This window comes from Thamnophis sirtalis, unplaced genomic scaffold (genome assembly GCF_051295495.1).
Source record: "Thamnophis sirtalis isolate CommonGarterSnake01/CBP01778 unplaced genomic scaffold, rThaSir2_p1.2 scaffold_8, whole genome shotgun sequence".
Taxonomy (NCBI): Eukaryota; Metazoa; Chordata; class Lepidosauria; order Squamata; family Natricidae; genus Thamnophis; species Thamnophis sirtalis.
Window position 1 is genome coordinate 26,738,101 of NW_028261388.1, and position 16,175 is coordinate 26,754,275.

A 16,175-nucleotide genomic window follows, 5' to 3' on the forward strand; every position below is an offset into this window, starting at 1 on the left:
TTAAAAGTGAGGGGTTTTTATAAGAAAAGTGAGGGGGGGTCCCAATTACATAAAATTGTTAAAAATATCCTGTGGAACAGAATGCCTTTAGGAACACATGGGTGACTTTGTATTGGAGATCACACAGCCTGAGGATGTTATGAAAACCTAGCTTGTAGTGATACAGCTGGAGTAATCTTTTTACTTAGTTATTAATGGAACAAAAGGGAAATCTTGGTGGTAGGCTGAAATTAATTGTCAGACAAGTTATTACATGTAGTTGGAAGAACATGAAGACAAAAGCGAGTTTTAGAAAGGATCAATTGAGACAGGAACGCACCTGGAAGGAACAGCTTAAACTTCCCAAATTGCTTTCCACTCTAAACCTCCTTTCATTAAAAATATAATAAAAAATCAGAGTACAGTATTTTATATGCCTATTTTATATACCTAGACTGCCTCTTAAAACAGATTACTGCAATATCCTGAACATCTAGAGCAGATGCTGACAACACAGTGCCAGGGCACCTATTGCACTCTAAAATATCTATTTTAATATATCTATTTCCCAAAATAAATGACATGATATTTTGAATAATTAAATGGCCAGTTTTCAGAGATTCTGGTGTGAGATCTCATTAAATTCTAGACTTCTTTTCTAGATGTCATAAGAACCCAACATAAGGTTGCAAAGATAATGATCTCATGAAAATTTAGGCATTAAAAGTATTTGGGCCATAACTGAAGTTCTTATGTTAGCATTTACAGCTTTAAACTGTTGAAAACTCCATATATTTAGAGATGTTGGGATATGAAGGATCATGCTAAATCATATACTCTATATATGTAAAAGGACCCAGATTCAGTATGTGCCACTTCCAGATAGAGATCTTTGCATCTTTCAAAAGACTTCCAACTTTTAGTCAGTGTGAAAAATACAGGATTATTGTCAAAATGTAGCCAGTGTTGTGTAATTTGTAGATTAGGAACATACTAGTATATACCGTAGAGAAGAAACGATGGCTTATTACATATAATTATGCTGCCAAACATACGTAGAGAGCATTGTTCATCTCATAGCTATATAACAGTTCAGGCACAATTGGTTCCACCACAATACTGCAGAGTGCTAATCCGCGGAGACATAAGCCCGAGTGCTAATCCGCGCCGTCCGAATCGCTAAAGCAAATGCGACCTTACCGCGCTGACATAAGGGTGGAGGGCAAATCCGCGCCTCCCGAAGCACTCAGCCTAACCTCACCCTAAACCTAACCCTAAACCTAACCCTAAACCTAACCCTAAACCTAACCCTAAACCTAGGGGCTCGCAAGCAGGCACGGGGCAAAGTGGGCTGCCCAGCAGCAGCAGCCTGCGGGAAGGGTCCAGCTCAGCCGCGGGGGGCAGCAGGAAGCCCGCGGGTGGCCCGAGCGGGGCTAGCAGCAGTAGGTGGGGTGTGTCCTCCGCCGCCGCCGCCGCCTCCCCCGGAGAAAGAGGCAGGGCGGGCGGCGTCGGCGGAGCCCGCGCCCCGCCTGCTGCTGCCGGCCCCGCTCGGGCCACCCGCAGGCTTCCTGCTGCCCCCCGCGGCTGAGCTGGACCCTTCCCGCGGGCTGCTGCTGCTGGGCAGCCTGCTTTGCCCCGTACCCGCTGCCACTGTCAGCCCGGCCGCAGGAGCAGCTACCTTTGGAGGTATCTGGATCGCCCTTCTGTCGCCGCACTGTTGTCACGGCGGTGATGACGCACGGTGATGATGTCACGGCTTTAGCGATGCAGTTTAACCACCGCTATTTTGACGAGCACGGATTTGTCGTGCCATGGGCACAATTGACTTCAAATTATCTGTCCTTAAGATAAACTCAAATTGAGAAGTGCATAAATCCAACAACAAAATTAAGATGGCCTCCATTCATTACCAGAATAGAAAATCATTTCCATTTTAAAAGCCAGCCAGCCTATTTCTGTCCGTCCGTCCATCCGTCCGTCCATCCACCCACTGCCATCTCAGTATGATGCCTTCAAAAAACACCAGAACTATTGTCATATGCAGTCAGTTTCATATTAAGGAAGGTTGGTTTAGAATAAGTTGACCTTTTAATTGTACGGTTTCTTCATTTTCTTTTGATCATTTTGTTTTCTTCTTTAAAATTTGGGTATCTGCTGTCAGGGTTCCAAGTAAGACTCCCAATGAAAGAAGACACTGAGGCTTGAAATTCCTCAAAGTTCCATTTTATTAGAGATGTAATATTGGCACATCTTGGAAAACCCAAATCTGAAAGTTTCCAGGTTTTCCCAACCCAAATGAAAGTCCAAGTCCCTGCCCAGCACCCACATGGCCGTCACATCAGGCACCATCCCAACTGGAGATGCCTCTCAGTCACACCCTCCCAAGTGCAAGACAAGATGTCCTTGACTCTCTGAGAAAGGAAAGTTATTATGACTATATATCTCCCAGACTCCATATAACCTCCCCTCCCATTTTCCCACAGCATTGAATGTGGCAGGCCTAAAGGCCCAATGCAAAAGATGGCTTCCAGGCCTGACATCTGCTTTTTATTTTATTTGTTTACATAGATTCTACTACTGAGAAAATAGTCATAGTTAAGAAGCTGGAGTCTGTAAGTATTCCTCAAGTAACCATCAATACTCAGGAGACAAAGAGTGGAGGTAACAACTGCAGCCAACCTTTAGAAGATAAGCTCCCCCTGGAACAGAGCCCATTGGTTATGATCCTTGCAAGCCAGCAGCAGACAGAGAAAGCAAGTCAAGACCAGTTTGGGATTAAGGACATGTCAGAGCAAATTTCCTGGCCACCAGAGCTGTCAATAGATAAAACAGAAGATAACTCACATCTAAAGGTAAGAAAAAGTATTGAAAGTCTTCTTTGGATGTTATGTTGTTTGACCGTTTTGCTATTTTATGAAAAAGACACCAACTATTCTTTCCTCAAGTACCATTCTTGATACACCCTGTAATACTGGACATTTTTACAAAGTGTATTCCAGATTTAAACATCCCCCAAACTGAATCAGGGTGATTGGGACTTAATAAATATGTAAATCAAGGCAGAATTCCTCTAAAGCCATTTAATTTGATTCTGAACTATCTCTCGCTTTCACTAATGATTGTGAGTTTCATACGTTTACAAACACACTGCAATGTCTAAGAATCAATCCAAAGATAATCTAAAACATTTTCCATAAAAACCAAACAAAAGCAGTCATGTTACTCATAAAATTTTCAGATTGTATGGATAGGCACACCTCTATTCTACTTGTAATTTTCTTCACATTTGTCCATTAAAAGATAGAAATGTGTTGGTCTGATTTTCCTCTCAGAAGGGTAAATAAAATTTCTGAATATGTCTTCCATATTACTGTTTTTTTAAACAAGAAATGTCTGAACATTTTTTTAAAAAAAAACTGAGCTGTCTTCCTCTTCTAATAAACGTCAACAAATTTTCATCCAATTAATTGAACATTAAAAAAATTAAAACCCTACAGCTTGTTAATTTTTAGTAATAGCCAAGAGGGGATTCAAATTTCAGATATCAAATTCAATTCAGTCCCCAAAAAGAATTGAGGCATTCTAAATAAACTAGACTAAAGCTACTGGGGGGGGAGGGGGGAATCCAAGTTCTTTTTCACTCATCGCTTACTAATAATTCCCAGTCTTGCTTCCTTTGAGTCAAAAAGTCTTTTTTTTCCCCTTCTCCTTTGCCATTGCCAAATGTTAAAGTCCAATAATGCCGATCCCAAATCTCTCAATGGAAAAATTCCTGGGAATCACATTAACACTGTGAGTTGTCTAGCTTGATCTTAGCAGTTAGCAATAGCAGTTAGACTTATATACTGCTTCATAGGGCTTTCAGCCCTCTCTAAGTAGTTTACAGAGTCAGCATATTGCCCCCAACAATCCGGGTCCTCATTTTACCCAGCTCAGAAGGATGGAAGGCTGAGTCAACCTTGAGCCGGTGAGATTTGAACAGTCGAACTGCAGAACTGCAGTCAGCTGAAGTAGCCTGCAGTGCTGCATTTAACCACTGTGCCACCTCGGATCTTCACATTGACTTTGAGGCCATTATGAAGTTTCCGATGATATAAATCCAAAACCACTGAAAATATTATTGTTGATTGAAATAGTTTATTACTTGCTGATTTATTCCCACTGTATCATAGTTTTCAAATAGTGCCTCATTTTTAACATTTGGTTTCCAACAAAGTGGGATGGACAAATAGCAAGATTTCTATCTTCAATGGAGGAAATTTTCATTTTAGCATTATTTATTTAATAGAATTTGAATGTATATAGTTTTTAATGGAAAAGGATAGTAGAAGAACTTTTCATTCTTTCAATAGAATATATGCTTAGCTGTTATCCTAAAACTTTTATGTAGCTGATTTTAAAAAACTCATAAAATAGAGTTTTGTGATCTAGATGGTTTCTCTTTTTCAGGTGGTTGATGATCATTCCAACACTGTGATGAAACCACTGTGGCCAGATATTCAACAAGAGCTGAAAATTGTTGAATCTGAGGAGGAGTTTCCGTGTACTGGAAGTGCTTTAAAGACAGACGAACAACAAGGGGAGTTTAAACCAAATCTTACATCCATTGCATCTTCAGAAACAAAGAGTTTAGTGTGTAGTTCTCTTCTGCAATCAACTCCCCCCAAAGAAGAAAACATAATTGGAGATCCATTGGCTATACCTGACATTCTTTCCAAAGAATCGAAAGATGTACAACTTTGCAACTCTGAGACATACAGAAAGCAGAGTGGTATTTCCTTCACCTCAGTGAAGCTGCAAAATAGTCCATGTTCAAAAAATTGCCCACAAGATGATAACACAAAAAACGACCTTCCATCTCAATCCCCAAATTGGAAGTTTCCATCACAACTAAAAGAAAACACAGCTTTTTCAACAGACAAGTCATCATATTCCAAAGAAAATAATTTAGATCAGCCAAAATGTGAAAGTAAGAATCGGCTTGTTCAACTAGAGAAAAAAGTTGAAACAACAGCCCAGTTAGAAAAAAGCAGTGACATATTTTCAGAGAGAGATCTAACCAATTCAAAGATCCAATGTAGAGCTGAAGTCCCATGGGTCAAAGGGGGCAGAATGAATAATCAGAACTCTGCTAACCGACAGGAGGAAGATACATGGAGTGACCATGTCCATAGTTTAGAGTTACTAGAGCCATGGGAAGATCATCAGTGGGTCACCAGTCCACTTCATTCTCCTACCTTGAAAGAAACGCAAGGGAAGGCACTTCAGGAGTTTCAGCCACAGAACCAAGGAATGGCCCAAAGCCATTTGAAGAAACCATGTTTCAGTCGCAGCTTTTCCTTAGATAGTAAAGATTTTTTGAAAGCTCATTGGGCTATAGAAATACCTTTAGCTAATGCACATGAAGAACAGCTTTGTGGTAACCTAGAACAAGGAATGAAGGAATATTCACCAGGACAGTGGAAAGAAAGTTTTCAGAAAGCTGAAGCCTGGCTGAATTGTTTAAAGGAAACTTCAAACTCACATGAAAAACACATGAAATATCTAAGTCATCAAGCAGGCTTTGCAGCAACGGAGTTGCCTTCTGGTCTTGAAGGATTGCCCAGTGCTGCCTGTAAAGCATTGGTTAAGAAGAAAGTGCCTAAAGATGAAAAAAATCAAGAAAACATGAAGCTAGATTCTCCTTCATCACAATTTAATACTGAGGTCAGTTTATTAAATTCAAACTGCACAGGAAAGCATGCAACTAATATTCAACAGAATGACAGACCTGGAGTTCCTGTTATGAAAGGACCATGTTGTACTAAAGAGCTGCAGATCAAGAAAGATGAAGACATTCCATGTAAAGGAAAGCCAAGGCCCTCTTCTCTCAACCTGGATTCTGTCCTTCCACTCGCCAGCCTTTTTAATTTTGACAACTTGTCTTTCCCCTCTTCACCCAGGCACTTTCTCTGCGGGCAGAAAGAAGCTAAGTCTAGTGATTCTGCGCCATCCCTTCCTGTTGTTTGTCCAAGTGAAAATAAAGCTGACCTTTGGGGGTCACACTTTGATCCCCAAGACTTAGACTTAGAATACATAATGATGGCTCATGCTACCACCGGTCGTCGTAATTCTGCCCCTGTAAGTGTTTCAGCGGTAAGAACATCTTTCATGGTTAAGATGTGTCAGGCTCGAGCTGTGCCAGTAATTCCACCAAAGATTCAATATACCCAAGTTCCCCAACCTTTGCAGACACAAAACCCCAACTGTAGAATCTCACTGGCATCCGAGAATAAAGAAACAGAAGTCAAGAAAAGTCTAATCAAGCCCATTCAAAATGCTCAGGGTCAGCTGCAACTCCCAAAGAGTCCATCACTTGATGGGATGGGAAAAGAAAACAACAATACACTCATTTTGGATTCAGCTGCAGCTAGAAAAGCCGAACCATCTTTTCCCAATCATAATACTACTCAGGATGCACCAATTCTTCGGCGAAAGAGAACCTCTGAAGGAGAAACCACTGGAGATACTCCACAGTCCTCAAAAATGGAGAGGCCATCTGGGGTTTCAAAGCCTTCTTACAGGTCTAGACCAGGAAGACCCCAGAGCCTTATTCTATTTAGTCCTCCCTTTCCTATCATGGACCATCCCTCTTCAGCAGACTCTAGAGTATTGTTGTCTCCCATAAGAAGCCCTACACAGAGCCCTTCTCCAAGTCCAATTTTGAATGATTTATTAGGGGCAGCCCCAGAGGGTGTCACTCTTCGTAACAAGATGACCATTCCAAAGAATGGCCAAAGACTAGAGACATCTACAAGTTGCTTTTACCAACCACAGAGGAGGTCTGTAATTCTGGATGGAAGAAGCGGGCGTCAGATTGAATAATGTCTTTCAATTTCTCTTCCCTGGTGGATGAGATATACTGGTAACACTGCGAACTTTGAATATGATGCTATTATTGCTAAATGCTTATTACTAAAACAGTAATTGTTGATTTCAACAATCCTTAATTTTATACTTTGTCACATTTAATAGATGAAATTATCCCACAGGTGAAAGCAACATTTTACTGCAAGGAAAGGCAGAGGTAAAAGGTGTCTAGAAATGTATTCCTTTATAAGACATTCTCATGCTTCTGCTTCCCACCAACAGATATGAATCATCTCAACTAATGTTCCTTTCCATGATCTTGCTTATTGCCTTCCTATAATGTTGAAATGCTAAGTATTGGGGAGTTCAGTCCTGGTATGTATTAAGAACAGCAGTCCTGCTCCATGCATCTATGTTCAGACCTACAAGGAGCATTGTCAAAAGAATAATGTGCATGCTGGGCACTCAAATAAGTGGTGAGAGAGGAATGCTGAAGTGTTTGAGTGAAACCTATTTTGATAAGCTATTATAATTATTATTAAAAACACCAATTATATCTTACTTTTCTCTAAATGGTTGATGGACTTTAATACTGATTATAGAAGATTGTACAAATAGTCATACAGTGTAAAATATCTGCTATGTCAATAATTGGAAGATTTAGTGATGTAATAGTAGGGATTGAACCCACTCCAGTTGATATTCATCCTTCTTCAAAAGCACTAATTTGCTATCTGTGTAGCAGTGTCACTTTAGGTAGCTGCTAAATAAAGTGATAGGGCAGTCATAATAAGCTTCAATCCACTTATTAGAACATTATAGCATACTGATGTTTATTGAAAACATTATAATATGATTTTCTCTACACCAGCCCCAGTATGGCTGTTTTGCAAATTAGATTGAATTTAAGTTGCTACCCAACTTGCATCAATAAGTGGCACGAAGTAAATTTGAATTAGCAAATAAATTCCACCCCAAATGTCTGGTTGCAAGTTATTAAATCAGAATTGGGGGTCTGAAGATCTATCAAGAATGACTTACATGTGTTTGATTTTGTTGTCTCATTGACTCTCAATATCATAGTCTAGAACCACATATTCACAAAACACAATTGAACTAGAGCTAGGACAGAAAATATGTAGACAAGTGACTTTGTTGTGAAAATATGTGGCAAGTGACTTTGGTATACATATAAGATACTGAAATGGCATATATTGTAATTTCACTAATACTTATTTTGACACATGTACTTCTACCTAGAATTCCAACTTTGATTTTGAGAATAAGTTGCTTCACATAACAAAATGAGCACCTCTTACTTTTGAAGTCTTTTATAAATCCCTCTTTCTTTTTTTATTTTTCAATAAAATTTATGTAAGGAAGTTTGAAATAATAGCAAAAGAGGATTGGCATTCCTAAAACATTGTGGTTCTCTCTTTATAACAGAGTAATGGGTGACACGATCTTTATTTGTGCATTGTTAAGAACAAAAAAAACCTTATTTTAATTGGAGAGAATTTAATTGAAGAGAAATTCAACTGCTTAATTGAAGAGAAATTCAGCTAAACACAATTGGAATGCTATGAATTTTTAAGATTTTTAAGATTCATTTTGAGAATAAATCAGTTTCTCCATTTTAAGAAACATAGAACAAGAGGTTCTGCTTTTTGCATCCTTAGATTTGGTCAAGGCTTGGTATGCTGCTTATAGTAGTTTGCAAAGAAGGGAAAGCAAAAAACAAATTCTTCTCCCTCCCCTTCCTATAATGCCCAAGGACAGAAGGAAGAGCACTGTGTGCTGTGGAAGAAATAGATTAATGGAGTGAAGCAGAATGCTGAATTAAAGGAAAGTTGTTAGTACATTATACCATTTCTGGGATAACAAAAATAATTTACTTGCTCAATGAATGGTATCAAGAGAGAAAGATTTGCAGTAGTTACCTGTGGGATGGTTTGTTCTTTTGCTTAAGTAATGCCTAGGATTTGCTTTAAGCAAGGTATATTGACTATTTTCCTAGTGACAGATATATTTTCTAAAAATGTGCTATAGAAATATATTAAAATACAGTATAATTAAGACCTAAGAAGCTGTCTCTAAATAGCACTGCATGTCTGAATATTGGACAAAGCCAGTGTTTAGAAATTAGTTGCAAAATCCTGTTGTGTAGGTTTCCCACACTTTTGATAGAGAAAGATCATCAATTGCCCTGTCTGCTAACCGTGGAGTCTGTTCTTCCTGATCTTTTTTCCTGCAATTGTTCTTCATATCAACACAGGACTTTAACAACTATTGCTAAACTCATCTGAAACAGATCTCACTCAAAAAAGTATATCTTCCAATGATTTCATGGCAATGGTCCCTGAGGTAATGGTAGTGAAGAATTGTTTTATGAGATGAGAGATATGATTAAGAAACTAGAAAAGTGCTTGTATATCACTTTGCATCCTTAGCACTGTTTTACTTCAATTTCTTGTCAGTTTCAATTCTTGGGTGCACATACAGACATACACACAATTTCAGTTGAGATTGGGGAAATTATGGGCAAATTTTTAAAATGGATGGGATTCTTCTTCCATTGTGTTCTATTTTTTAAAAAAAGGCATAACTTTGGGGGAGTTTGAAGGTGGATGAAAAGGGGAGGGCTGCACTTAGTTTTTTCAGTGGCATTCTGAGAACAACAGTCCAGACGTTAGATCAAGGATAAAATAAAATAAAATTGATTTCATTTCATTCAAAAGTGAATTCGGTTAATGGGGATTTTCTGAACATGTATTAAATGTAAAAATGTTCCCATGCATTTTTTAGTTTTCTTCCTTCTTTCATAGTATTAATCACAACTTGTTGGCAACTTTTGAAGGGACACATCCACTGTACTCAAAGCATTCAAGGTCCTTCTATGGCTCTGAGGTCTCAAGCTGTGCATCTTTCCTGTATATGAAAAATGCTGCATGCCATGTTAGATTGCTTATAACATTTTAACTGTAATTCTTTAAGATACAAGTATACTTTTTTTCAAGATTTGTTTCTGATAATTTTATTAAATAAAACAAATTTCAGTTGAGGATAAATCCCTGTTCCTTCCTGCCCTTTCCACTCCCTGAAGAAATTATGAGTCAGTTTTTCCTATTGCTTTAAATTTGAGAGGGGGAAACCGAGTCCATTAATGTGAGCTTTGTATGAATGCATTGAATTTCATTTAATCATCATGATGAGTATTGTTTTCATGGACAGCACGTGGAAATTTTGCCAAGTCTCAACCATGAGATTAAACTGGAGTTTTTATAAAAACATATTTGTGTCTTAGTGTTGTTTTGACAATGTACATAGTTACTGTGCTCTTGATGGGAACAAAAGATGTTTACTTTTGACACTTCTATTATGGTCCTCCTTACTTATCTAAATCAGGGATGGAAAACCTGTGAACTTTTCAGATGCTTCTGAAATTCAATTTCAAAAAGGTCCAGTTAATATCAAGTTCTGAGAAATATTGATGAGGAATCTTTCAGTAATATGAAGGGCTATAATTTTTCCATCCTTGAATAGCCCCAAGCATTAAGGATGCTTATCAGCATCACAAGTGTGATTATGCAAGATCATTGATAACCAATTATTTAAAGAAATTGAGAGAATGTACATTGTTATTACATTCTTATCTGAAAAATACTTGTTGGATTGTTAGATTTATACTCCAGGAACTTGACTGAACTACTTCATGTGGATGGCTCATCTACCTGTGTGAAGTAGTCAGAATATTAGTGATCACCCTGCATCCTTTGTAAGTAGTACAAAAGTTACAGACGGACTTAAAATTCTTGCTGAACTTCAGTTTTTTTCATATCTAGTAGAAGAAAATCCAATTTTCTGTGTTTCCAAAGCAACTTGAATAAATCTAAACATTACATTTGGTAGCAGCTGGATCTCATATTTTCTCACAAAGCATCTATCTTGACTACTGTCACCAGAAGCTCATAACTTGAAGGGATTTAATTCTCTTTCTATCTCTCCTCCAGCTGCTTCCTTTTCATTTTTCAAAATCTAAATGCATTAATTGGGATCCTGTTCGTATCTTTAGATACATTAAAATGAAAGGCCATTTGCATGCATTTTGACTGATATACAACAGAACATAGGATGCTTAGTCTGGTATTTTACTTTTAGTAATATATTTAGCATGGCTATATAATTAGGGAGTAATCTGGTTTGTGCTGGAATCAGATCTGGGCAACCTGCTAGTTCCCTGGATTTGATGGGATTCATGGCTTCTTCCTTATTCATGGATATACACAAAAAGATCTGATCTGGGAAATGGGTACTTTCACTATTATACTGAAGAAAGAATAATAGTATCAGCTATACATTTTCTTCTTCTTTGAGAAGATCGGCAATGTATCATTTAATATTTTAAGGGGAAGTGAAAAATTCCTATGAAAAGTCAGCACTGCAGGAGTGGATTGGGCTGTTTTTCCGCTAGGTCTTTTGGAAGAAATTGGGAATGGGTCTTTATTTCTATAATATTCAACAAGCATCTTTTTATTTCCATTTTTAGTTTCATAACACACACTCACATGTATACTATACATAGCCGGTATCATATAGTATTAAATAATAATTACATCAGTTCCTCTTGTCAACAATGCCCAGAAAAAATAGAAACCCATTATAGCTCTTCTGCTCTCCATACACCTCTTTCTTCTACCACCCTCCAACTTTCTATCTTCCCTCCATCATCCTTTCCTACTCTACTTCCACTTCCTTTCTACTGCTCCTCTCTCTACAATCCACTCCTCCTTATCCTTCTCATCTTCCCCCCTTACCCTCTCTCCTATCCTTCTCTTCCCATCTTTCTTCTCCCTTCTGTTTCCCACTCCTCCTCTCATTGGTGTATTTCCGCTACATGTCAATATGCTTAACATATCCTAGTTTTAAAGAAAAAATAGTAATAATAATAGTAATGAAAATATAAGAAAAAACAGTATACATGTGGGGTCAAATTACATTAAAATCTAACATGTCTCGTCAAACCTGATATATATCCCTCCCCCTCCCCCCAACCCCCCACAATCCCCCCCCCGACTTCCCAGAACCCATACACGATATAGATTTTTAACAAAAACAGTCTAAAATATATTGGAAAAAAGAATAAGAAATTGATAATATCTTTACATTGAACTTAGCTCCTCCTTGCTAAACTAACTTTAAACAATTTAAATCATTCCTGATCTTAAGCATAAGCTATCTGGAATTTCTTAGTCCCGTATTTATTTTGTATATAATCAATCCATTTTTTCCAGTCTTGTTTATATCTCTCATTTGAGTGATCCTTAAGATATGCAGATATTTTAGCCATCTCGGCTAAATTTGTGACTTTCAATGTCCATTCTTGAATTGTAGGCAAGTCTTCCTTCTTCCAGTATTGCGCCACCAAAAATCTTGCTGCAGTTATTAAGTGCAAAATCAAGTTAATCTCTAACGCTGTACAGTCAGTAATTATACCTAACAAAAATAACTGAGGAGTAAACTTTATCCTTTTTTTAAGAACATTTTGCATAATCCACCATATTTTTATCCAAAATGCCTTAACCTTTTGGCAAGTCCACCATGTATGGAAATATGTTGCATCGAGAGAACCACATCTCCAGCATTTGGGTTGTAAATTCAGATACATAGAAGCCAACTTTTAAGGATCTAAATGCCATCTATAGAACATCTTGTAAAAATTTTCTCTCAGGTTTTGGGCTTGTGTAAATTTTACATTTCTTACCCAGATTCTTTCCCATGTATCCAACATTATTGGTTCTTCAATATTTTGAGCCCACTTTATCATACAATCTTTAACTAGTTCTGTTTCGGAATCCATCTGTACTAATACATTGTATATCCTCTTTATATGCATTAAACTTTGATCTCTTATTTGTTTAAATAAATTATCCTCGACTTGCATGAAACCAATTTTTGATCTGTTTTCCATCTGGCCTGTAGCTGTCCATACTGGAACCATGTTTGAATTACCTTTTCCTCTTTTAATACATCTAAGGATTTTAGTTGTAATACACCCCTTTCTAGGGTAAGAAGCTGTCTGTAAGTAATTATATCCTGTTTTTGTGCTATATTCATATTTTCTATTGCGTGTCTAGGAATTGCCCACATGGGTATCTTGTCATTTAATTTATATTGATATTTTTTCCAAACCCACATTTTCCTGTGTTTTTTGTGGCAGATGTTTAGTAATGCAGGTAGCCCTCGATTTATGACCACAAATGAGCTCCAAATTTCTTTTGCTAAGCAAGACAGTTTTTAGGTGGGTTTTGCCCCATTTTATGACCTTTCTTTCCACAGTTGTTAAATGAATTTGACTTCCCCATTGACTTTGCTTGTCAGAAGGCCACAAAAGATGATCACATGACCCCGGGACACTGTAACCATTATACATGTCTGTATATATGCCAGCTGCCAAGCATTCAAATTTTGATCAAATGATGCTGCAGATGCTGCAACGGACGTAAATGTGAAAAACAGTCATTTTTTCAGTGCTATTGTAACTTTGAACTGTCACTAAATGAATGGTTGCATGTTGAGGACTATCTGTAGTAACAAAAACATCTATTCCTCTTTAATACGAATACTGTATAAAATGGACAAATGTTCTCCTTTAATATATTGGAAACCGAATGGGACATGTACAAAATAAATGCTCAGAACTATATTCTTGCTCTTTCTAAAATAGTGAATGTTTACAGTACTACAATTTCCGAACAAATTTTAAGTTATATCACTTAAAAGAGCAGAATCTGGTTTATTACAGGTAGTCATGTGTGTGTGTGTGTGTGTGTGTGTGTGTGTGTGTGTGTATCAATCATATATCATGTATATGATATATGATATATATGGTATATGATAGAGGTCTAACATATCCTGTACCTGTTAACAGCGGTGTTCCCCAAGGTAGCATTTTAGGACCAACATTCTTTATACATTACATAAATGACCTTTGCAATATTAGAAGCAACTGCGTTCTCTTTGCTGATGATGTAAAACTATTCAACACCACTGACAATGCTACCACCCTTCAAAAAGACCTTGATTAGGTGTCAGATTGGTCAAACTTCAAATCCCAACCAATAAATGCTCTGTTTTACACATTGGCAAAAATAAATCAAAACATAAAATACAAGGTAGATGGACATGATCTTGCAGATGACCTGCACTCTATCAAGGACCTTGGAGTACTCATTTCTAAAGATCTAAGTGCCACAGCCCACTGTAACAACATTGCCAAACAGGCATTAAGAGTTGTTAACCTAATCTTGTGTAGCTCTTCTCTGGTAAATATTGTACTACTAACTAGAGCATACAAAACATTTGGTAAACCAATTCTCAAATACAGCTCATCTGTCTGGAACCCGCACTGCATATCAGACATTAATACAATTGAGAGAGTCCAAAGATATTTTACGAGAAGAGTCCTCCATTCCTCTATCTGCAATAAAATTTGGGCTTAGACAACTTAGAACTACGCCATCTTCAGTCTGACCTAAGCATAGTACATAAAATTGTCTGCTACAACGTCCTACCTGTCAATGACTACTTCAGCTTCAACCGCAATAATACATGGGCAAACAATAGATACAAATTCAAGTTAAACCACTCCAAAGTCAATTGCAGAAAATATGACCTCAGACACAGAGTGGTCAATGCCTGGAATACATTATCTGACTCTTTGGTTTCTTCCCCTAACCCCCAAAACTTTAACCTTAGACTGGCTACTGTTGACGTCACTCCATTCCTAAGAGGTCTGTAAGGGGCGTGGATGAGCGCACCAATGTGTCTACCGTCCCTGTCTAATGTCTCTCTTTATTTGCATCTTTTTTCATGTATTCAAAATCACGTTTATACTTTTATCTGTTATCTTATATAGATGCTTGACCAAATAAATAAATAAATAAATAAATAAATAAATAAATAATAAATAAATAAATAAATAAATAAATAAATAAATAAATAAATAAATAACAACCATTGCTTAACAATCATTCAAAGTATTGAATGATTCTTTTTCTTCCAAGAGTTTTTTCAAAACAACCAAATTTTTGGTCCCTAATACATAGCCTTATACACATGCTGTTGTTTTTGTTGATTGAGTGTTAGTGATGCTGGTAGAAGAAGGAAATGCATCATATCCTTTTAAGCTTTAGTGAAAGTGCAGTCCAGAAATATTTAATTTTAGCAATAGGAAGACATGTTAGCATTTCAAAGCAAGTACAGCAGCTGTTTAATAATAAGCCAAGGGATAAAAGACAGAACCGGGGATAAAATAACATAGCTGAAGTTTTCTGAAAAAGGAGCATTTTCTGAAAGGCAAAAGCTGAAGTAAAGAAACAAAAAACAGACATTGAATTCATTTTCCACTGCTAAAAGAACTTGGGGAGAAAGGCTTATTTTAAAAATGGGAAAAGTTAATCTCTGTCTCAGCAAATACAACATTCATTATTTTATATTTCATTACTGTTACCTTAGGTAACTGAAGTTCACTAAATTTTGCCCCCCCCCCAAAAAAAAACTTATAAAAGGAATTCTATGTCTCTCAATGTATTCTGGAGTATCTACAGCCCTAAACCACTTGTTAAAGAAGAGCCTTGTTTAACTATTACAGAAGGAATATTCTTTTGGTAAGAACTATGCAACTCCAACATGACTGGAAAGACTTAGATCATATATATAGATGAGGCTAGAGTGTTGCTGTAAGCACTTGAAGAGAGGCACTTGGAAAAGCATTTGTTCAGATATCCATGAACATTAGAGGGATCACACCCATGCTTATAGCCTCCTATCTATATACTTGCCGCAAGGCAGGGATTAGCAGTCTTTAGAGACTTAAAGTATATTTAGAATTTGGAGAATGAATGCACTCACAAAATGCGATATTCCTAGAAACAATGTGAAAGCAGAGGCAGGATTTTTGTTTGTGTTTTTTCAATATGGAAGCTACTATTTTTATTTGAAAGCATTAAACATTAGGAGAACTGGGTGATTTGCCATGTATCCAAGACAGTATTTTTATTGGATGGAGAAAAAAGTAGTACATTCTCTGGTCCAGTAACTTCCATTTGTGCTGGGAAGCAACTTCTAGAATTCTCAGCCACCATGGCCTGTGATTATTCCAGGTTGGAGTTGGCTAACATCATGAAGAAGATGCAGGATACTATGATAAAACAAATGCTTTGCATGTAGATAAATCACACATTCCGTTTCTGGCTTTTTCAGTTATAGATATGTGCTAACTAATTAGCAGAAACCTCTTCATGAGATCCTGCAGAGTGGTCAGAATACTGTAATAACAAGCACCACTA

The 16,175-nt window shown here is 37.3% G+C and overlaps 1 protein-coding gene across 1 annotated transcript in view; it reads left to right on the forward strand.

The window, feature by feature from the left end:
- Positions 1-7,398, forward strand: part of ARHGAP31 (Rho GTPase activating protein 31) — a 102,800-nt gene extending 95,402 nt beyond the window's left edge. Inside the window, exons 11-12 of the mRNA XM_087721316.1 lie at positions 2,548-2,831; positions 4,429-7,398. Of these exons, the coding sequence (XP_087577442.1) occupies positions 2,548-2,831; positions 4,429-6,843 (2,699 nt within the window). The 3' untranslated portion in view covers positions 6,844-7,398. The remainder of the gene's footprint in view (positions 1-2,547; positions 2,832-4,428) is intronic.
- Positions 7,399-16,175: the final 8,777 nt, after the last annotated feature.